At 67.1% G+C, this 23,083-nt stretch overlaps 1 protein-coding gene across 4 annotated transcripts; it reads right to left on the bottom strand.

Annotated features, from left to right (window-relative positions):
* Window positions 1-4,635: 4,635 nt before the first annotated feature.
* On the bottom strand, window positions 4,636-21,374 carry NCLN (nicalin). 4 transcript variants are annotated; one of them, XM_070622512.1, is made up of 16 exons: window positions 20,991-21,374; window positions 18,301-18,454; window positions 15,273-15,463; window positions 14,323-14,467; window positions 12,296-12,390; window positions 10,374-10,454; window positions 9,398-9,501; window positions 8,948-9,036; window positions 8,707-8,846; window positions 8,237-8,415; window positions 6,959-7,046; window positions 6,842-6,880; window positions 6,598-6,761; window positions 5,978-6,031; window positions 5,805-5,883; window positions 4,636-5,710 (listed from the first exon to the last, which is right to left on the bottom strand). In XM_070622512.1, exons 2-16 carry the CDS (start codon window positions 18,440-18,442, stop codon window positions 5,651-5,653), a joined length of 1,650 nt encoding a protein of 549 aa, XP_070478613.1. In that variant the 5' UTR covers window positions 18,443-18,454; window positions 20,991-21,374; the 3' UTR covers window positions 4,636-5,650. The 4 variants fall into 4 exon arrangements, with proteins under 4 accessions (XP_070478613.1, XP_070478614.1, XP_070478611.1 ...); XM_070622513.1 differs by having other exon boundaries at window positions 6,598-6,758; window positions 20,991-21,333; XM_070622510.1 differs by lacking the exon at window positions 18,301-18,454 and having other exon boundaries at window positions 20,991-21,366.
* Window positions 21,375-23,083: the final 1,709 nt, after the last annotated feature.

The following is a 23,083-nucleotide window of genomic DNA, read 5'->3' as shown; positions in this document are numbered from 1 at the left end:
CTGAGCGCTCAGCAATCGGCTATTATGGTGACTGTTCCTGGCAGCCCGGAGGGGCATCGGGGCCGGGCAGGGAGCAGAGCCCGGAGGAGGGCCGGGCGGGCGGGTGGAGCCCGAGGCAGGCCCGTCTCCATGGATACTCGAGCAGGATGCTCGTGGCCTTCGGGCTCTGACAGCGGGAGGCCGTTCAAAGAAGAAAAATAAAAGGTCCTGGCCAGCTGGTGAGCGGAGGTGAGTTTTTCTCGGCCCCTTTTTCCACCCAAAATGGACTCGGGTCAAGGGGCGGGGGGGCGGGGGGGTCCAGGCCAGCTCAAGCCTGACCTCCGTCCCGGAGCTTGAACTTGGCATTTCGCCTCCTGGACGTTCCCCATTCCCCGAGCTTGTTCCCCAACCCGCTGACACCCCTCGGCCGTCTCGGGAAGGGGTCGGGGTCGAGGAAACTGAGGTTGCGCACCTGGAGGCACGTGGGGCCCCAGGGCCGATGCTCCGCGGCGTCTTAGCCAGAGGAGCCCTGGTCACGCGGGCACCCTCGCAGGAGGCCCACCATCTGGTTGTCACTGGAGAAGCAGGAGGTGGGAGCAGAGCCCAGGGGAGCCGGAAGCAGCAAGCTTCTGGAAGGTCACCAGGCTCTCCGGACCTCTATTGCTTCATAAACCTGCCCCAGGGCCTTTGCACTTGCTTGGTGTTGATCTCCCCGAGGAGAGTTTCTCCAAATAACGACATGCACTTCAGTAAATTTATCTGAAAGGAAAACTGTGGACATGGGAGGTCGCATGCTTCTCTGTGGGGGGCCGTCCTGGGCACTGTGGGGGGTTGAGCAGCATCCCTGGCCCCCACCCACTTGATGCCAGGAGCTCCCCCAGTGTGACAGCCACAGGCATCCCCAGACGTGGCCAGTGTCCCCGGGGGAGAGGGCTGATGTGGACAGGGAGATGCTCACCCCCACAGAGAGTGGGGGTCGGGGGTGGGGGTGACTCTGAGCAAGCGTCGCCGGTATTGCGCAGGTGCATGTGTCCCCCGGGTGGCCTGCTGCAGACGCGGGTCCTGATGCGGCAGGTCTGGGGCCCTGGACTCGACGTCTCTCACCGCCTCGGGGCGAGGCAGCGAGGGTCCAGAGCCATCTGCCCTGCCCCGTCTGGGCGCCCACGGCGAGACTCATGTCGCAGGCCGAGGGGGTGGACAGGGCTGAGCCCGAGGAGGAAGGAGAAACGGCTTGTCTTCCTGTCCGTCCCTGCCTCGCCCCATCTCTGTGACATCCCGGGTCTCTGCTCGCGGGTGGAGGCGGGTGGCGGGTGGGGGTGGCCCGGCCCGGAGCTGCCCTGTGGGCAGGGGGCAGCCCTCCCGAGTGTCTTCCTGGGTGATGGTCAGCCTCACTCTGTCCCCTCCGACCCTGATGCCCTTGGGCCCTGATCCCACTGTGTCCCCAAGCTCCTCATTGCCCAGGCTGCCTGCAGCTCTTCTAGCACATTCCAGGAGGCTGAAGCACCCCCACCCTGTGAGGGCCTAGAAGCCGGGGATGGTCCCCCGGGAACACTACCCCGCAGTCCCCAGCCAGCCCAGATGCCTCCCGCCCGCACACATCCATGAGCACAAAGCAGACAGATGTCCGGTTCTCAACGCCCCCAGCTCCACCGCCGGGAAGGAGCTGCCCATGCGCCCTCTCACAGGGACCCTGGCGATGTCCCAGGTCCAGGTCCCGCCATGTGGCTTCAGGGATGGAAAATGAGTCCTCGTGGGGCCAACCCCTCACTGTCATCTGCAGTCAGAGCTGCATCCGTTTCTGTGTTGTAGGATTCCGTTTAGGTGACATGTCCCGGACAGGCAAACCCACAGACAGAGAGCAGGTTCAGGGTGTCAGGGGCTGGGGAGGGTGTGGGGAGTAACTGCTGATGGGGCAGGGTTTCTTTCTGGGGTGATGGAATGTTCTGGAACCAGGTTGAGGCAGGGGTCACCAGTGTTTGTTACAAGGGGAGGGCGGCGTTTGAGGAGCGATGGAGCCAGGACCCCTAACAAACTGGCCAACGGGTCGTGAGACGCAGACGCGGAGCCACTCCAGGGCGCACGAGGCCAGAGATGGGACCCAGAATGCAGTGCATGATCCAGAATGTTCTGGACTGTGAAGGACGCTGCTGGCATCTGTCTTAGATTCCGGCTGCGAGCACGGCTCTCTCGGCCCTCGGCCCTGGGGTCTCTGGTCCCCGGCAGGCGCCCGGCGTGGATGAAAGGCGCCCCGTGCAGACGTCCTGGGCCGCTGGTGGAGGAACCCCCACAGCCCCTCGGGGCCACATCTCCTCTAAGCATCACTCGGCGAGCGTCCCCTGGTCGCTTCTCTCTGGACCTTCCGTGGGTCAAAAGGCTGATTAAAACCAGAGTGTAGACGGGGCTGCACATTCCTCCCGGGGGCGCCCGGGCGGGAGGGAAGCCAGTGGGCGGGGCCACGTGTCAATAAAACTTTATTTATAAAGCCAAGCAGCGGGCCGGTCACCCTGGCCTCTGTCTGCCGGAGAGCATTCGGTAAACACGCTCCTTCCGGGTGCTCCTCGAAGGTGTGTGATGGCAGGAAGCCGGCCACAAGCTGTGTGTCCGCCAGCAGGGTACTGGGACAGTAAGTCGAGTACCTTCTGAGGACGGAATACTACGCAGCAGTGAACAGGAGTGTGTGTGCGTGTGTGAGAAATACACAAGGGTCAGCGCAAGAGGACAGCAGGCGCCATGTACGTGCGTCCACAAAACAGCGCTGGACACCGTCCGTGCTCCTAACCGGGCACGGCAACAATTTTAAAGAGAAAAAGGGACGCAGCAGAGAGTGGCTCTGTGCAGACGGGGGAGACACTGGGGTGCTTCCTAGGGACGTTCGCTGTGACTTATGGTCTGAAGACAAAGAACCCCAGGAAGAGATCAAAGACACTGGACGCAACCCGTCTGGGGTCCCCACGGAGGACGTACTGCCCTCGGTGGAGGCTGCCTTTGCCCAAATCGTTTGCCGCCACCCAGGGTTGACAGGGACCTGAGGTGAGGCTCTCGGGCACCCAGGGAGCCCACGGAATGAGCCTCGTGCGGCTGGCCCGGGCGGCCTTCTCTTCTTTCATCTTCATAACCGTCCTCCGGGACCCGGTGACCTTTCCAAATGCAGGTCAGGTCACGACCCTCTTCTCCCTGCCCGCCCCCTCCCCACAGTTCCCCATGGCACTGAGAGCAAAATGAAACGCCTCCCCAGGGCCCTCCCTCTGCTCCAGCCTCTCCGGCCTCCTCACTGCTCCTCCAACACGCCAGGCCCGGCCTGCCCCAGGGCCTTTGCACAGGCTGTGCCTTCTGCCTGGACCACTATCTCGGATTTCCACATGGCTTGATCCTCCTTGTCATCCCCATTCCACTCAAAGCCCTCTCCTCGGGGAGCCCTCACTGTCCACCTGGGTTATTTTTGCCTGTGACCCGTCTTGCCCTGTGGACTGTGAGCCCCAGGGGGGCCGCAACAGGGTGTCCGGTTGGCAGTGGCTCCCCGAGCCCAGCACGGCCCCCGGCACAGGGCAGGGGGGCAAATATTGGTGGGCTCCGTCGAATGAGACTAATCTGTCGTGACGTGACCAGCGGTCGCCTGGGGACAAGGAAGGCACAGGGAGGGGGGCAAAGGGGAGCGAGGAGAGGACCGAGAGCGACGCGCACGCGCACCACCTCGCACGGTGATGGCCTCGCGGGCGCGCACGTGACACCGCGCACTTCACGCCCGTCCTGCCTGCAGAGGGATGCTCAGAAAGAGAAATAGTAAGATTTACACGCGAATCCTATTTTGCAGGCGCCACGGCGGGCACGGGTGTCCTCGCCCCCCACGCCGGACACGTGGGATGCGACACCGCCCGCGACGCGCCATCCTGCAGAGGGGTCTCGGCGGATAGACCTTTTTGCGTCAAGAGGGAACATTCGGGCACGTCCCTCGACATGCGGGGTGCCGCCCGAGTCGGGGAGCGGAGGCGGCGCCGGCGCCCTGGCACGTGGCCTCGCTCGGGGGACCCCCAGCAGCGCGCCCTCGGGTGCAGCCCCCGCGCGGGGCTCAGAGGCGCCTGCCCGGCCCGGAGCCCAGGCCCTGCCCTCGGGGACCCGGGCGCTCCTCCCTCCCCGGCCTCCGCCTGGTCCCCATCGCCCCGGGACCAGCGCCGGCCCCTCCTCCCGGCCCCGTCCGCCCTCCCCGCGGCCGCCGCCAGAGGGCGCCCGGAGCCCCGAGTCAGGGCCGCCGCCTCCGCCCGCAGCCCCCGGGCTCCCCTCCATTCTGGGGGAGACCCCACAGTCTCTCGCCCCGCTCCCGATGCCCCTGAGCCGCAGCCCCAGCGCTCCGACCTCCCTCGACGCTTCCTCCCCGCCCGAAGCGCAGACCGCTAAGCCTGCAGTCTGTCTGTCCGCCCCGCCCCCAGAGCACAAGCTCCCGAGGGCAGGTACTGTCCCCGGCCGGACCCTCAGCGTCTCAGAGCCCGACACACGCATGCTCAGAGTGTTTGTCGAATGACTGAGAGAACTGGGGGGACCACGCAGGGCCCGGGTGTCGGGCACCGGGCACAAGGGACCCCATTCTTCCCGAGGCCCCCAGGCCACCGCCAACGTGGGGACCGAGCCCCAGGAGCCCGCACAGGACACGCCAGGCCGATCTTTCGATATGGCTTTATTTCTGATCGTCCCACTGCAGCCTGAGCTCGGGGCGGCCAGGGGCCTGCCGACCGCCGGGGGGGACGCTCACCGCCGGCCCCTCTGGGTCACCGGTGCTGGGGGGACGGGCACACAGCAGGGCGGAGAAGGGGGCCGAGGACGAGGGAAGCCCCTGGCCTGGGAGGCCGCAGGACGGGGGGCGAGGGGGAGGCGGAGGGCTGGGCCCCTGGGGGTCAGCGACGCCGAGACCCCCAGCCCTCACCCTGCGCGGCTCATATTGCTAGCGATCCGGTTCCCCGGCTCCCTGAGGTCGGCGGCCCTGGAGGCCCCGCTCCCTCCCCCACGCCCACCAGGCGCCTGGGTGAGGGGTCGGGCCCAGACCTCCCCATGGCCCACGGGCGCGACCCTCCGGCAGACACTCTCGCTCGACCCCCAGCCCGGACGGCTCCCGGGACGCAGCCCCCGCTCCCAGATGAGGAACCAGGCCCGGCAGCCGGGAGAGCAGCGGCCAGGGAGGGGCCCCTCCGGCCCCAGGGCCCAGGCCGAGCGCGGGGACAGCCCGGAGGACCGGGTCGGGGGTCAGAGGAGGGAAGACGGCCGGGGAGCAGGGAGCCGCGTCCCCGGGCCGCCCGGAGCGGGCCTCCGAGCGAGGGGTGGGGACCGGAGCCCCCATGGCTGGCGCGGCGGCGGCTTCACACACGAGGGAGGCGAGCATCTGAACCGCTGGCGGGACGCGGAGCAGCGCGCAGGGTGGCCCGAGCCCGGGGCCCGCAGTCCCCGCTCAGCACCGCGGGCGGAGTGCCACCGAGGCTGCCGGGGCGCATGTCCTGTCGTGGCGGGCTTGGTGGCCCTGAGGGTCGTGGCCGGCTCCAGGCGTGTCCCCGAGTCCGAGGCCTGACCCCGGGATGCGGCCAAAGCTGCTCCGAATGAGTCCGAGAGACACCAAGAGGAAGGAGCCCGGGTCCTCGAGCACACGGCCAGCGCGGGGCGGCCACGGGGCAGGGGCGCGGGTGGCAGGTCACTGCGTCTTGGCCTTCAGCAGCAGCCTCTGCACCGTTCTGTACAGCAGGTCGAAGTGCTGGGGGCGGCGGGAGGGCGCGAGTGAGGCCGGGCCGCCCCGTGAGCAGGACCCCAGGACCCCAGGGCCCCGGGCCCGGCCCCCGCCTGCTCACCTGGACCGCCGTGTAGGCCATGCCGAGGTAGGCGCCGATGCACACGGCCAGGAGGAGGTCAAAGATGGCCGGCTTGACCCTGGGGAGAGGGGGCCGGCGGGGTGAGGGGGGCACGGCCGCAGCCCCCCGGGTGGTCACGGGGCGCCGTGGGCTCCTGGCCCCGGGCGGCTCACCTGTAGGCGTTCATGACCTGCTTCAGCTGGTCGTAGAAGACGAACTCAGGGTCCCTGGGGGGAGAGCGCTCTCTCAGGGGGCTCACCCGACGGCCGCACATGGCCCGGGGCCCCCAGACACCGGCCACCCGCAGGTTCTGCCCGCCCGGGGACCCGGGAGGGAGCGCCCGTGTGTGTCCGCGGGAGGCTGTCCCTCCGGGGGAAGAGCCGTCCTTCACTGGGAAGCAACATCTTTCCTATTACTTTTTGGGGGGCTCAGAACGTACTCTGTAAACGTGAAACACGCTGACTGCGGAAATTCTACTGTTAGGGGAAGGACTTCTATAGAGGGAGGGCAACCACGGCCCGGGAGTCAGAGAGCCCAGCCCCACGCCTGGGGGTCCACTCTGAGCCTCGGTTTCTTCTTCTGCCCGAGTGCTCAGTCTCCCGAGAGGATCAAGAGTCAGGAGGGAGACACGCGGGGCCTCGGGTGCCCTGAGGGATAGACTTATGCTAAGACACGGTCTGCTGTTCGTCTGGGACTCGAGTGTAACCGGCGCCCGGACTTTCTACTTCCGTCCAGGACTTCCGCGCGCTGGCTCTGGCGCCGGGGAGACCCCGGAAGCCGCCCCCGGGCTCACCGCTTGTCGGCCCTGACGTGGTGCGGCTTCACCTCCTTCAGGTAGCGGCTCAGGTAATGCTCCAGCGTGCTGAGGAACGGGCCGTCCTTGTCCACCAGCTGCGCGGCCCGCGGCTGCTCGGTGAGCCAGTCCATCACCGAGTCCAGCTGCTCCTGCTGGATCTGCTGCGGGGACGCGGCAGCCGTCACCGGCCCGCCCGCCGCCCCGGCCCCCGCCCGCCGCCGCCCGCCCGGCCCGCCGTTACCATCTGCTCCGTGAAGACCGGCATGTCGGGGGGCGTGCCCTGCGGAGAGCGAGGGGACGGCCTGAGTGTGGGCCGCAGGGGGGGCAGGGGTCACTCACGGGGGACGCGGGGGCTCACCTTCTCCGTCAGGTTGTAGATGACCCGCGTCAGGGCCTCGGCGATGAGCCTCGTGTTGCGCGTCAGGGTTTTAGAGTCGACCCGGGACCTGCGAGGGCAGAATTGGGGAAAAAACCCGTATATACATATACGCATACACATACCCCCCACTTTGACGCCCCCCAGGACCCAGGACCGCGAGCTCATGTGGAAGTGGGGCCTCTGCGGCCGTGACCGGTGGAGACGAGGCCACACTGGAGCGGGGGCCCCAGTCCAGTGGCCGCTTCCTTCTAAGAGGGACAGCTGACACGGACGCACGCAGGGAGACGGCCCTGTGACGACAGGCACAGGTGGGGGTGACGTGGCCACGAGCCAAGGGACACCAGGATTGCCGGCCACACACACACCCATAAAGAGGAACTTTGGGAGCCAAACGTCTCTGATGCCAGCAGGCGTGGGGGACAGGGGCTCCCGAGGGGGCACGGAGGGTAGAGGGGGGCCCAGCTCGCCCTCCAGGCCCCGTGCCTCCTTCCTGCCAACTCTGCTTTGCTCTGGTGCCCTCAGCCCTGGAACGCCTCCTCCCGGCTCACCCCCTTGGTGCCAGCACCGCCTCCTCCACGAAGCCCCCAGGAAGCTCCCCGAGGCCCCAGGACTGGCCGGGCCTGCTCTCTCTCTGGGCCTCGCCCGTCTCCAGGCCAGGCCCCTCCAGGACCACCTTCTCAGCCCCACGCAGACACGTGTCCAGGAGCTGGGCGCTGCCCAAGGCTGGCCAGTGAGTGAGCCAGCCCAGACATGGCAGCCAGTCCCGCCACAAAACCCCGCCCAGCTGAGGGCTGATGTGGCAGCCGAGCAGACAGATGAGACGTCAGCTCATGAAATGGCAGAAGCCAGAGGTGCCCAGGGTCACAGAGAGCAAGCGGAAAAGGGCAGGGAGCAGGGCTCCCTGAGGGGGTGTGAGGGACCAGGGAGACATGGCGGCTGTGCAAAGGTCCAGGGGCAGGAGCCACGATGTCCGAACAGCAGAGTGGACTGAGGTGTCCAGGGCCCGGGAGTCATGTGGAGGGTCACTCTGTCCTCTTTGTCCCCGTAACAGGGAGGTCATAACCTGACCCAGCCCCCCCTCCCCTGGCTCAGGCGAGCTGCCCTCCTTTCTGTTCCTCGTGCTGCCAGGCTGGCACGGGCCCTTTCCCCTCCTCCCCAAGGCAGGTTCCTTCCCTCCAGGTGCCTGCATCTACTCTGCAAAGAACATTCTAGAATGTGGCGGGTTCGCAGGGCCTGGGGCAGCCGGGCGGCGCTCACCGCACGTCCATGATGCTGCTGCGCTGGCCGCCGCGGTGGCTCTCCAGGTGGGACAGGGTGAAGGCGGGCAGCCGGCGGATGGCGAAGCGCTCGTGCTCCCAGGCCAGCATGTCCTCCGCCAGGTTGATCTTCTTGTGCACCATGGAGAAGCGCACCTCGGGGAACTGGTGGGCCGCCACCTGCGTGGGGCGGGGCGGTGCATCAGCTGGCGGCCTGCACCCGGGTCCCGGCCCCGCCACTTGGCCAGTGCTCATGGGGCCTTGGGTGCCAGGAGGGTCCCAGGTCCCTCCCCCGACTTCCTGGGTCTAGAAAAGGGGGAGAGGCCGCCGCAGGGCCCCAGGGTCCGCAAAGGGCCTGGTCTGCTGCCTGGTGGACGTGAACCCCCACTAAAGGGAGGCGGGGGCCCGGCCCCCCTGGTGACCTGTAACCCCCAAGCCCGCCGCCTGTGCCGGGCCGCCCTCAGGCCCCACCGTCTCGAGCTCCCGCAGGAAGGCGTGCTGCAGCGTCCCCTCCCGGGGCGGCTTGGACACGTGCAGGTGCAGGCTGTCCCCTCGGCCCACGGTGTCCAGGCAGAGGACGAAGGCCACGTTGTCCTGCAGCAGGCTGGAATCTGCGGGGCAGCGAGAGCTGGGGAGGTCGGGGGACGAGGATCGGGCCCCCGCCCCGGGGCCCTGACCCCCCACGCCCGGCCGGCAGGGCCGCCCGCCTCACCTGTGTGGTCCAGGTTGTCTTCCAGCCAGCGCTTGGTGCCCTGGTAGTTAAACTTGCCCCCTCCGGAAGCGAAGAAAAGCAGGTTGTACCTGGGGGCGGGGCGGGGGCGTCAGCTCGTCCCCACAAGGAGGGGCATCCCCCCCAGGGACAAAATCCTGACCAGCCCTGAGCGCAGGGCACCCCCAGCCCCAACGTGGACATCTGGTGGGCCCCTCCCTGTGGGAGATGAAACAGCACCCTGGCCCCACCCACTCAGCGCCAGGACACACCCAGCGTGACAACCACTGATGTCCCCACACGTGGTCTGGTGTCCCCTTGGGGCGGGATCTGGGAGGGGCTCAGCTCCAGGCCTGGCCCCCTGACCCCTCAATGCACAGTGTCCTTCCCGGGTCAGACTCGGGGACCGCGCGTGACTGTGCCCGAGCCGGGCGAGGCCTGGGCGGCACATACGCAGCGTGGGTGCGCTTGTACGTGTAGAGGCGGGAAAAGAGGCGGGCGAGCTCCAGCAGCACGGAGATGCCGCTCCCGTTGGAATCCGCGCCGTGTGACAGCCACTGCGGGGCGGGAGAGAGGCCGGCGGTCACCCGCGTCCGCGCCACAGCACCGCCCGCTCTGGACAGTCGCCCATCGTGGCCCAGCCTACGTGTGCAGCGCGCAGCTGGGGTGGCTCCTCTGCTCGGGCCCCAGCCTGACAGCGCCCCAATGGCGGCAGCCTGCTCGGTCCCGCTGGTTTGTCGCTGAGAGCAGGACTCTTGCGGAGGGAGCCGGGCGTCGGCTCACGGACCCTCTGCAGGAGCCGGACCTCGCTGTGGGCTCCGAGAGTGCAGCCTGGGGGCAGCTGAGTGGGCCTGAGGCCACGTCCTCAGAGAGGCAGGCTCGCCAGGCTGGCCGCCGGTGGCCCTGGACCTAGACTCAGGGCCAGCCGCCCGCGCTGCCCAGGCTCCCAGCCCTCAGCTGTCTGTGAGACACGGGGTTGGCCGAGCTCTGCTCTCCTCCCGCGCCCAGAACCCCGTCCATGCCGGGCAGACGCCCTGCACCCGCCCCCCGAGAACCCCGTCCTGGTCTCCAAGCCCTGGGGACGGCCCCTCACACGCACTGTCATGTCTGGTTTGGGGGCATGAGGCACATCCTGTGGGACTCCCCTGGGAGAGGACTCTTGAAGCTTCTGCCTGGTCTCTCGCCCCCGTCCCACATGCCCTTCCCTCTGCTCATTTTGACTCATGTCCTTTCTCTGCATAAACCACGGCCGTGCGGACGACCATGGCTGAGTCCTGGGGTCCCCACTCCCGGGGGTGGTCCGGGGAACCCAACACAGCCCCCTGAGCTTGAATCCTGGCCCGACCACGCGCCCTGCCCCACTCACCCTCCGTGTCATCTGCCCGAGGACACCCAGCCCATGGGCACCCCTCTGGGGACACATACGTACGGGGGCCACTCCGAAGGCGTCGTAGTGGGCCACGAGGACGATGGTGGGGAGCTCCTCTCCGCCGAGCCCGGTGAGCCGGCCCTGCAGAGACACGCTGTGAGCGCCACCCCACCCGCAGGGGCAGCGTTCTGGCTCTGGGCCACGCGGTCCTCGTCACAACAACTCAGGACAAGTCTGGGGCTCGGGGAGCAGGGGAAGCCCAGCCCCTGCCTCCTCCCCATCCCGCCTCCCACGGGAGTGACAGGGATGGTGCCCAGCTCACGGCCGCACAGATGTTTCCAGAACGAAAGGCCGGGGCAGCTGGGCCGGCAGGTGGGAACAGACCCCAAATGGCCAGAAGGGCCCTCCAGACCCTCGGGGGCTCCGTCTGCTGGCAAAGTGGACCCCCTGCAGCCCTGCCTGAGCCCCCGGAGCCTGACAGCCAAGACGTGGCCAGCGCGCTTCCTCTGCCCAGGCAACCGTGACGGTAAAACCGAGTTCGCCCTATTGTCGCCCCGCCGCTGGACGCTGCTGCAGCCCCCGCACCGAGGTGGCCTGTCCACCCCCCAGAACCCTGCTCCCCCAACCCCTGCACCCAGCCAGGACGCACCCGAGGCCCCACAAACCTGGGAGGGGTGCCGTGGGGATGGCGCCCACCGCCCCGGCAGAGTACTCCCTGGCTGTTTGCTCTGAGTGCCCGCCTGTCGCCCCCAGACCTCTCCACGGGGACAAGCTCGGCGAGGGAGGGGCGGCGGGGCTCGAACGGCGCTCAAGGGTAGGCACGGCCCAGAGAGTACCCCCTCACCCCTGGAGGTGAGGGGCTCTGAGTGTGGCGCCTCCGCCTTCCACCCGAGCCACACCCGGACACCGGGGGCGGTGGGGCAGCCCCGCCCCATCTGCTCTAAGCCCCGGGGACCAGGGCCCACAGGTGCCAGTGAATGCTGAAGGTGCTGCCTGGCCCAAGCAGGGGGCTGGCTGGGGGACTGGCATCTCGGCCACAAGCGCTCACCGAGGGCCTGCTGTGTGCCGGGCACCGGGCTGGGCTCCAAGGACGCAAGAGGGGCCAAGATGAACATGCTCAGCGCACATGGTGCTCAGGCCGACGGGGAAGCAACACGCGGGTCCCAAATGTGCCACAAGGTGACGACCGCTCGGGAGAGTGAAGCCGGGAGGGGCCGGGGCGCCGGCTGACGAGTCCGGGCCAGACTAACGACCGCGGACAGTGACAAGGCCTCGCCTGGGGCCTCACGGGGAGCCACCGCCACTCCCGACCTGGGACATGCAGGCTCTGGGGGAGCCACCGTCAAGGACCCGCCCTGGCTGCCACACTCTTACTGTATCTGCGTTCCTCATCCCTGGTCCCTTCTCTGTGGCCTCCTGAGGCAAGAGGGGACCCTGAACACCCCCGCTCTGCAGCCTTTGGTCCGGGCACCCCGCACAGCAGACAACCCCATGGAGGACCCTTGAGGAGAGGAGACCGGACCGGGGAGCCGGCGTCTGGCCCAGACGCTCGCTCACACCAGCGCGGGGCGGAGTAAGGGCCAGACTCCTCTGTGTCTGGGGTGTTGCTTTAATCAGCTACCTGGAGACCGAGAGCTCAGCTCTCCCAGCTCAGCTCAGCTCAGCTCCGTACAGGGGGGAGAGCGGCCCCAGAGAGTTCTGAGGACGCAGGGCTGGAGGGGGTGTGCCGTGCCGAGATGGGGCTGGCCACCCTGGGCCTGCAGGGAGAGCTGGGCAGCAGGGATGGCCCGTGCAAAGGCCCTGAGGTGGCGGCACAGTGGGGGCTCGCGATGGCACTCGGGAGGCAGGCAGGGGGCCGGGGGGTGTCCCACCTCTCCCCTCAACATGGCCCAGCTTCCCTATCTGAGGCCCCCTGCAGTGGGGACCGGCCAGAGAGGCGAGCTCGCGGAGTCTGGGCGCGGCGGGCAGGGCCCGGCACTCACCTCCACACTGGTGATGAGCCAGTCGCTCACGGCCTTGCTCTGGACCCCGCTGGTGACCATCTGGAAGCCGTTGGCGGTGGCCGTGTGGAGCAGCACTGGGGGCGGGAGGGGGAGGGTCAGCCTGAGTCCAGGGGTCCCGCATCCGAGCCGGCGCCCTGGTCACCCCGACACCCCAGAACCCAGGGCTTCCGCGTAAGCAGGGTCGTGTGCACAGCTGACCACACGGACTGGAACATAATGCCATGAGTGGACTTGGGGGGGCGCCCTCAGGCCAGCGCCCAAGGACCCATCCAGCACAGGGACGACAAGGCGGTCACCCTGGCGGTGACCCAGAAACGGGAGTCTCCCCCTGACGGCCCACGAGCCTGCAGCCCAGCCCCGAAAGCCCGAATGGCGTGAGCACCCGCAGCTTTGTGACCCGTCTGCTGGCGAGCAGGCGCGCCCCCCAGTGACCCCAACTCGGTGTGAGTACATCGTCCACGGAGAACGATACGTTTTCAGGTGGGGCCAGGGGCTGCCCTATGACGCCGTGAGTTCTCCCCAGCGCGAGTGCGCATCTGTCGTGGACGCGTTTCAAGATGCGGTCGTGATGGGCATGGAGACGCCATCAGCAGGGGAACAGGCTGGGGGCGCCCCGCGGGGGCCCTGCAGTGTTTCCACAACTTCTCCTGAACTTTCACATACTCTAAAATAAGCTCTTCTAACAAAGACAGTTGTGGTTAATATTTCTGGTTTTACATCCGTTCTCCCCACTAACCAATGCAAGATAAGCACTTTCCCATGCTACCAAAAAGCCTGCCCCAGAGCCAGCCCTGGGGACCCAGCCGTTTAAGGCGGGCGCCCTCCGCTGCGGCCGCCCAGGTTTGGTTCTCAGGTGGGGAACCAAACGACCCGTCTGCCAACAGCTGTGCTGTGGGGGCGGCCCACAGAGAAGAACAAGGACCCACCACTGGAATATACAACCACGTACAGGAGCTTTGGGAAGGACAAAGAAAATAAAAATAAAATTCTACCCCCAAAACGTTTTTAACGACTGCATAATATTCCACCAAGTAGAAGATCCCTTCCCTTCCGCTCTAACTGGACGTGCAGGGCTTCCCTAAATTCACTCTCCTGCTGCCACACACAGACGGCCACTGTCAAGACTTTAATGTGGCCCAGGGACAGCAACCTCCTCCAGTCAAGGGCCAGAGTCCGGGTTTTCGGCTCTCCTGCAGCCCCTGGCCTCTGCCGGTGCAGCCTGAGAGCTGCCCCAAAGCCCACGTGAACGCTGCCTGTGTGCCGATGAAGCTTTATTTACACGAACACGTGGCCCACGGGTGGCAGTTTGCCAACCCCCAAGCTAGAGCCCCACGCAGCTGACAACTTGGCTGGGGGGGATGAGCCTTTTTTTTGTTTTTTTTTTACAGCTTCCGCGGTTCACCAAACCGAGTCCCTGAGGAGCTGGGCCGGGTGTCCCCGTGTCAGCGAACCTGTCGCCTCGTCCTCTCCTCAGCCCTGAGTGCTCCCTCCTCTCCCGTAGCAGCCCCCCACGGGTGAGGACGGAGCTGGCGGTCCCTCCCGCTGCATTTCCTCCACCACTTCCGCCGTCTCACTCCCAACAGTGGCCCACTCCGGCGCCCTGCAGCCTCCCCTGTCCAGGGGTGCGAGGACCCGGGGTCTCCTGTCCCCAGGACACTGCTGACCCGCTCGGATGGACTCGGGCAAGACAGTGACACCCGGAACCCACTCGGCAGGCACAACGGACAGAGAAAATCCGACAGACGCCCGCGTTTCCCGTCAACCACTCAGAGGCTGCAGGTGCGAGGCCCCCTCTCGAATCCGGGGGGCTCGAGCTTCTGTTTGCGAGGGGACGGGCGGTGGCAGCTGCGAATGCAGAGTCCCGGCCCCCAGCCCGAGCCCGACACTGCAGATCTGGGGCAAGACTGTGACCCACAGCGCTAAGGACGAGGACGGACGCCACATGCTCGCTCTGAGACAGCACCCCCGAGGTGGCACGGCGCAACCCTGACCCCGCCCGAGCGCACCTTCGGCGGCCGAGGCTGAGCCCTGGGAGGCGGAGGCGGCCTGCGTCTGCTCGTAGATGGAGAGCAGGGCCTCATCCTCCACGGCAAAGTACACGGGGACGATGGTCTCCATGGCGAGCATCTCGGGCTCGATCTCCATGAATTGCTGCGGGGGAGACACACAGTTAGGCGGCTCCTGGCCTGGGCAGAGCCCACCGGCTGTCCCCTGTGGGCAGGCAGGCCGGGGCCTGGCACCACGCCTGCTCTGAGGCCGGTTAACGAGGCCGGGGTCACGCTGGAGAGGAGGACGGGGCGGAAGGGGGACAGGGAGGGGACCAGGACAGAGGGACGGGCGGGGAGTGGCGATGCTCACGGGGCCCCCTGGACAGGACCCATCAGGGAGGAAGCAGGCTGGGCAGAGGATGGGCACTGGAGCCAGCCGGGTCTGGGGTCAGGTCCAGGGTCACTGTGGGCCGGTCCCGCCCCCCCGGCCACCACGTCCTCAGCTGTTAGTGGGTGACGGCTGTTGGCTTCCCAGGCTGACGGCAGAGGCCAGCAAGGACAGCGGGTGTGAGTCGCCCCACACACACCCTCCTCCCAGGCAAGAGCACCCTCCGCCCACGTGTCTAAGGGGCCCCATCAGACTCGGGAGCAACGCAGCTCCCTCCCCGGGCACAGCTGACATGGGGCCGGGTCACTCCCTGGGGGCCGTCCTGGGCAGTATGGTGCGGGGAGCAGCATTCCCGACCCCGCTCACTCGATACCAGGAGCTGTGACAACCACAGATGTCCCCAGACATGGCCCAGTGTCCCCTGGGGGCAGAACAGCTCCGGAAGGACCGCTGAGGAAGGGGAACAGGTGCCTTCCCACGTCCCCACGGGAGAGGGCTCAGAGAGGTGAACCAACATGCCCCAGTCACACAGCCAGCTCCCTGCCACGGCAGTCGGGGGGGGGGACGAGGGGGTGCTCACCCGGATGACGTCCTGGGGCACGGCGGCCATGGCCCGCGGCAGGATGATGACCACGGCGCCGGCCGACTGGCGCAGGGCCCTCTGGTACCGCTCGTAGGAGAAGTCCAGCAGGCGCACGAGCACGCAGCGGCGGCTCAGCACGTCCGCGTCCATGGTGCGCGCCTCCGTGTTGAGCACTGCGTTCCGCGTGCCTGCGGGGTAGGGAGAGAGGGGCAGGGGCTCGCTCTACTGCACCGGGGCCCTCGCCCGGGGACCACCGCCTCGGGATCCTCTGCCCAGGCTGGGCCACGTCCCCCAGGGCCCCCCGAACCCCAGGAGTCTCCGGCCTTCTGAGAACCGGGGGACGCAAAGACCCTCCTCCAGGAAAATCGGGCCCCACCAGCGCCCACCCGGCGGGAGGCAGCTCGGCTGTCCCTGCTCTGGGCCCTGGCCACGGGCACCCCGCCCCGCCCCCCTGCACCCCAGGCGGCAGCCCTCAGAAGTGACGCTGTCCCCGTTCAGCGGCCACCCGCGGGGACCGTGCCCATGTGCCCACGTGCACGACTCCCCCCACGAGGGACGGGGCGCCGTGACGAGCTCCTCCCGCGTCGCACAGCGGGCGGAGCCGTCAGCCCCCCGACAGCGGCCCGGGGCCCACTCAGCCCCCCATGTCGCACACATGCCCGGGGGACCCCGGACTAGAAGCCCACCGCCGGCTCCCATGCGCGCCCTCCACGGGACTCCCCGCGGCTCCCCGGGCGCCGGCTGACCGCATCCGACCCGCCCGCCCTGCTGCTGGGCGCCCAGCACCCACCCCGCCCGTCACCAAGCAGGGGGAGCCCCAGGCGACAAGCCTGCCCTCCCGGCTCCAGGTCCCGCCCTCCAGCCCTCCTCCCCTCCAGGCTCCCCGCCAAGCGGGCGTTTCCCTGGGGGACCAGCAGCCTCCAGAACCTGGACCCGCCATCGGCTTCCCTGCCTGCTCCAGGGCTCCGGGGACAGCACCTCGCTCAGAGCAGGAGAAACCCGGCGCCGACGGCAACCCCGGGCCCAGGCTCCCGATGGACAGCAGCTGGGAGACCAGTGAAGGACCCCGTCTCCCCAACGCCCCCAGAGCCCAGACCCGTGGGCCCTCTCCACGTCCTTCCACACCCAGGCCCTCACTCTCTGGGGGCCGTCCTAGACACTGGGGGGTTTGAGCAGCATCCTTGGCCTCACCCACTTGATGCCAGGAGTTCCCCCAGTGTGAGACCCACAGACGTCCCCAGACGTCGCCCTGTGTCCCCTGGGGGACAGTCACCTGGGGTGGGAACGTCTGCTCTATAACCAAGCGCCATCTCCCACCTCTTCTGAGAGGCCCAGAAAGATCCAGTGAACCAGGAGGGGGCGAGAGGCTGTTTCCCCGCCCAGACAGCGAGCTTTCCTGCAGCCAGCGGTTCCCCTGGGACATGGCACCCAGGCACTGCCGCCCACGTGGGTTCTGCTGGGCAGGGGTGGCCGGGAGAGGCCACGGTGATGGTCCATGCAGCACCGCGGAGGGGCACTGACTTCTCCGTGGCTGCCCACAGGCACACTGGCCCCCGTGGACAGTGGGAAAGGGGGCGCACGCAGCCCCCAAGCACCAGGACCACCTGCACCCAGCTGCGAAGCTGCCAGAGTCCAAAACGTTTCAGACGCCTCAGGCTGACCCGAGAGGCACGAAACGAGCAAAGCAACCCTAACGCGCCTGGGGGCCAGATGTGGTCCTAGGGCCTCCAGTTTGAGACCCCCGTAGTGAATGCTCAAAATAGTGATGCAGAGAAGTGCGGGGTCCTGGGGGATGGTCACAGAGAGGGGCCAGAGGAACACAGAAGGGCCAGTGTCCCAGGCGGGAATGCGGAGGGCCGTCCCAGGAGTTGGGGCCTGGGACCAGGGAGTGCAGGTGGGCCGGGCGCCTCCCTGCCTGCGCCCCACACACCCAGCCTCCTCTCTGCTTCGGAGCCGGTGGGGCCCTGGGAGGGCAGCAAAGACCTTCAGGATGCCCTTGAAATGCCGAGAATGTGGGGAGGCCCTGGCCCCGCACCCCCCCCGCCCCCCCCCTTGGCTCCCAGGGGCCCTCTGCCTCCCAGGGGCTGGGGACTTGGAAGCCACCTGTGAAGCCCACTGTGCACAGGGCAGGAACCAGCACTCCGCCTTCCAGGAGGAGGGCCGAGCGAGGAGCCAGGTGGACACCAGCCCCCAGGGTCCCCCGGACTCCAAGGACCCCCAGGGCGCAGCCCCACTCTGCCAACTCCGGGTCCAAGCTGGCCCGGCCTCCCTCACCCCACGTTGGGACAGGCAGAGTCGCAAAGAGGGGCACAGGACACCTGGACGGAAGCTGCCCATTCCCACAACAGGACCAGACCCGGACGGGGGTCAAACGCTTCTCTCCTGGGGGCCAGAGAGTGGCCCCTCTCTCTCACCTGCGGCCCCCGTCTACATAACCACCCGCTCCGCCTTCGCTTGGGAAACCGGTGCACATGGCCACACCAATAAAGCTTTACTGACAACAGGGGGCGGAGGGCCGGGCCGGTGGAGGAGCCCTGGGGGCCCCGTGCGTGCTGGGTGCTCGGTGCTGCGGCCCCACCTCCCGGGGCCTGTCTCAGCCGTGGCATCAAGTGAGGGGGGCGTGAGCGGGCACAGAGCCACTGCCGTGACCAGCACGTCACCCCGGGGGCCAGAGTCCCATGCAGGGGCGCGGTCACGCCCTGGCCGGCTGGCCCCGCAGCAGGCACACCCCTTTCCTTCCCAACAGCCCGGCTGCCCAGAGTTTCTCAACAGGAGCCACAGGAAGTTGGGAAAGCAGCCCCAGAGCCGGCGGCCTGGGCGGGGAGCGGGTGGGCAGAGGGCGGTGCCGACGCAGGGGAGCATGTCGCCAGCCCTCGGGGGCCCGGCCGCCAGGAGCGCGAGATCGGGGCTCCCTGTGGCCCCCAGGCCCTCCCGCTGCCCCAGAACAAACAACGCGGCCTCGGACCCCAAGGGGCCGCCCCCCCAGCCCCGGTGATCCCGCCAGCTTCTCCCTGAGGGGTCTCACCCGAGCTCTGGGCCGGGCCTCTGCTCCCCACGCTGCAGGCGAGCTGCCCTCTGCTAAGACGGGGCGTCCCGCCAGGCCCTGTGCGCGCCCCGAGCCCGCGGTCACAGACCGGCCAGGACCCCCCTCGCAGGGCAGGTGGCATCCGGGCTTCTCACTGGGGGCGACAAAGACGGGGATGGGGAAGGAGGGCGTAGGGGGGAGGCGACACGTCAGGAAAAAGAACGGGGAGGAATCCCAGAGTCAGGGCAGAGGACGTGGAGACGGGAGGGGAGCACGGCTGAGCGCAAGGAGGGAGGCCGGGGAGGAGAGAGGGTTCCCCGGATCTGCCCCGAGGAGATGGGGAGCCCGCAGCCTGGCGCCTGGGCAGGTGCAGGGAGAGGGGGCCCGTCGGCTGCACATGGGACACCGTGGAGCCGCCCGGAGAGACGGGGTGTCCAGGCCACCAAGGACAGCCGCCCGAGGGACAGGAGGCTCCGAGCATGGCCCCGAGTGTGAGTCGGGCAAGCCGGGCCGGCTGAGCAGAAAGAACCGGGTCACGTCGAGCTCTAGGGTCTGGGCCCCCCGGACAATGGGTTCCTCAGGGAAACCAACGGAGGCTCCAGAGCGGGGCTGCCCGGGACGGCGCCCGCCAGTCCCCCGTGGCTGTTTGGATTTACTACAATGAAACAGTGCAAAAAGTCCCCTTCCTCCGTTGCACGGGACACGTCTCAAGTGTCCATGGCCACCTACGGCCGGTGGCTCCCGTATGGGACAGTGAACACACAGAACCCGTCCGTTGTCGCAAAAAGTCCCAGCGGGCAGCGCTGGCGTAGACCCTCCGCTCAGGAGGACGCCCGATGACGCCTGGAAACGCGCCCGCAGCGCCAGCGGCTCCCGGCCTTCCCTCCCACCGTCTGCGGCCGGGGGGTCTCCGGTCTAGGCCACCACCGTACCCCCGGCTCTCTGCCCCCGGCACTGCAGACATCAGCCGGGTCCCTCCCCGGGGGCCGTCCCAGGTGCTGTGGGGGCTGAGCACCCACCACTCGATACCAGGAGCTCCCCCAGTGTGACAGCCACAGAGTCATCACCCAGGGACCCCTGGGTTGAGAACGACTGCCCTAAACAGAAACGACGTAGCGCTGGGGCGAGGAGGCATCTGAGGGAACTCCGGACCCCTCTCCAGAGCCTGGGGCTCCCGCGGGGCCTGGGAAGTTCCAAAAACAGGGGCCAATGCAGGGGAACCGGGGCTCTGAGATGCGGGGGACCAGAACTCGGGAGGGGGGCTCCTTCAAGGGGAGGTCAGGCCTTGACCTGCAAGGACTTAAGGCACCAGGCTGGAACAAAAACCAGAGGCCAGAAGTTTCTGGAACACCAGAGATGGCTACACTCCGGAGAAAACAAGGGAATTCAGAATGACATGGGCACTGGGACGAAAACCTCAACAGGCGACAGGCGAGGGGACAGGGGTGGGGAGCAGGCAGCTGAGCAGGATCTGGGCTGGCGTCTGGGGAAGGGACCTGAGCCGGGCCAGACAACCGAGAAATCCTGGGAGGGGAGCCGGCGGAGTTTGGGGAGCTGGGGTGAGGACGGCGAGCTGAGGGAGTAGACATGCACCAAAGTGGGAACGAGACGGGGGGGCCAAAAGACCCCAGGAGCCCAAAGGCGAGGAGCCTGAGAAGGGGGATGGGGGCTCAGCGGACAATTCTGAGGAACCAGCACACAAGCTGGGACCGGGCAGAGCCGGGAGCCTGGGGAGACGGGCCTGGACTGGGGGCCAGGACGGTGTTAGCGACGGGGGGCCCTCGAGCCCTGATGGGGGCAGAATACGGCCGGCGGACAAAGAGCACCCGGTGCCAGGGCCATGTAGGGCGGGGCAGCTCCGCCTGGCAGAGGCCGAGCAGGGTGTCCACGGCCAGCAGGCCAAAGGTGGCAGCTCGGGTGCACAGGCCTGACTCGTGGGACAGCCCACCCAGGGGGTGTCCAGGGGAGGGCGCGGGGCAGAGAGACTCTGGGCCAGCTGGGAATGGAGAAAAAGGGGAGCCAGGCTCCAAGGCGGGGGGAGCGTGGGCTGAGGCAGGAGCTCTGGGTCCCGGGCAAGGAGCCCTCGTTAGGGCGGGGGGCTGTGGGAGCCAGCCGGGTGGGTTCCTGGGGCGGAGCAGGGGTCCAGGCACTCAGGCTGTCACTTGCCTGGGGCCTGGGTTAAGGGTCTGGCCGCCCAAATGAGGCCCGTGGGCGGGACGCCTGCTGGACAGGCAGGAGTGGCAGGTCCTGGGGCCCGGGGAGCAGAGACCAGGTTGACAGAAGGGGGGCTGCCTGGCCAGGGGGGACCGAAGCCCGGGGGAGGGAGAGCGGAGAGCGGGGAGAGCAGGAAGGGGGAAGCCAGACGGAGGAGGGAGGCCGGATCCAGGAGGGAGGCTGGGACGGGGGAGGCCGGGAGGGGAGAGACCAAGCTTGGGGGAGGCTGGGATTTGGGGGGAGGCCGGGAGGAGGGAGATCGAGATGAGGGAGGCCGGGCCCAGGAGGGAGGCCGGGACAGGGGAGGCCGGGCCCAGGAGGGAGGCCGGGACGGGGGAGACCGGGACGGGTGAGGCCGGGCCCAGGAGGGAGGCCGGGACGGGGGAGGCCGGGCCCAGGAGGGAGGCCGAGAAGAGGGAGGCCGCGCGGGCGAGGCCGGGCCCGGGCGCGAGGCCGGCGGGGAGGCGTCCACGCACCGTAGGGCTGGCCCTGCAGGTCGTACTGCTGCATGCGGTAGACGGTGAACTCGTGCGCCGCGTCGGCGGCGGGCAGCGGCGGCGCCACGAGCAGCAGCACGGCGGGCAGGAAGACGATGAAGCCGAGCGGCAGGCACGACGCCTTCAGCATGTTCTCCAGCACCTCGCCCGCTTCCTCCAGCATCCTGGCCGGCGACGGGGCCGCGCGAGGCGGCGGCGGGGACGGGACGACGGCGGCGAGGGGCGAGCGGCGGCGGCGGCGGCGGCGGCGGCGGCGGCTCCCGCGGACTCACCTCGGCATGGGTAGCCGCCGGGGTCCTGCGGGCGCCGCGCCGGGCAGCCCGCGCTCGCTCCGGGGTCCTGCGGGCACGGCCGCGGACCGCCCCGCCCGCCGCGCGGCCTGCTGGAAATTGTAGTCCCCAGGCGAGCGTGGAGATACCTGGGAGTTGTAGGCCTATTCGTTTACTCCCCGATGCAGGAAGCTGTGGTGGGCTGTTTAGCTAAATCTGCTAAAGTTTCACATAAACTCAAAATCAGAAAATACCTGGACTTAAAAGAAACTATTGGCAGTGGAATTTACTTAAACTCTGTCTTTGTTGTGAGGCGAGGGAGGAGGCGAGATGTGGGTGACCTTGCGACCCGGAAGGAAGTTGGAAATGAAGGAAGAGAGGGGCTGGCCTTGGTGCGCTAGGTCTCCTGGGAATTGTAGTCCTTTCGAGCAAGCATAAGGGGTCATGGGAGCTGTAGTCTTCCTGGGTGAAGTCTGAGAAAAATCTTTTAAAACTCCGAAGGAACGGAGATGTTAAACTCCATGAGGGCAAAGGCTTTTGTCGGCTTTGTGCATTGATGTATCCCCAGAACCTAACACACGACCTGACATACCGTGGGTGGTCCATATAATTTTTGGATGAATGAATGAGAGTAAAAAAATCACGATAGAAGCTTCCTAAAGGGATGACGCAATGGATTATGGGATTTGTAGTCTGGACCCTGGTTTTCCCACAGGGGTTGGCATATAACTATTTACACTCATGCTTATTCATATTTAGAGTATCCTCGTGGTAAAAAACTATTTATACTTATGCTTATTCATATTTGGGACACAGTAAAAAATACTTACACTCGTGCTTATTCATATTTGGGGCATATTCATAGTAAAACATTATTCGCTATCCACCAGAAATTCAGATTCTACTAGGTGTCCCAAATTTGTATTTTCTAACCTGGCAATCCTAAGAGCCTACTGTCTCAGGGCCAGGAGTCCTGAGGAGCATCAGTAACTCACATCCCTGCGTACAGATGGGGAGACTGAGGCCACAGGGTGCAGAGCACTGCAGCCCTGGCCCCCAGCGAGTTGACATCCCAGGCTTCAACACGGTTGCCTGAGGACTTGGGGCCTCGCTTCCGTCCCGAGTGACAGGTGGCGACAGCAATGGGTTCAAATCCCGGCTCCTCCCCTTCCCAGCTGTGTGACCTCGGGCAAGTCGCTTCCCCTCTCTGAGCCTCGGTTTCCTCAGCCGCCAAATATGATGATAAATAATTAAATGCTCTCCCCCTCCTCCCGGGGGTGTGTAGGAATTCAAGAAGATAATCTACATAAACTTGCTTGCAAAGAGGAAGGCATACAGTAAGCACTCTATAAGTGTGGGTGTTACGAGAATGCACCCAGCTCGTGCAGCCTCAGGGCTGTCGCCTCGGCTGTTCCCGCGAATGCTGTCCCCACACCTTTCTGCACCGCGAACTCCTTACTGAAATGATGCTGGACATTCCTCAGGGAGGTGTCTGTCACCCCAGCAGAGGGGGACCTTAATGACAGCAGGCACCCCGGGTTGTGTGTGTGCCCAGAACAGAGCCCGGCACGTGGTGCTTGAGTGAATGAATGAGTCATGAAAGCCCCAACAGACCAGCCCACCCATCCCAGCTGAGTCCCCTGCTTCCGGCCACCCCCAGGCCCCTCCAGGGGGTCCTAGGAGGGCCGAGGAGTCAGGAGTGGCCTGGCAGGGCGGGAAAAGGGACGAGAACTCGTTTGGGCCCACGTGTGCTCGGTCAGCAAACGGGCCTTCCCGGCTTCTTCCATCTGCCCCTCCCCGGGC

The sequence above is a fragment of the Equus przewalskii genome, chromosome 6, assembly GCF_037783145.1.
Source record: "Equus przewalskii isolate Varuska chromosome 6, EquPr2, whole genome shotgun sequence".
NCBI classification, from domain to species: Eukaryota; Metazoa; Chordata; class Mammalia; order Perissodactyla; family Equidae; genus Equus; species Equus przewalskii.
This window is presented reverse-complemented; position numbering and strand designations above follow the sequence as displayed.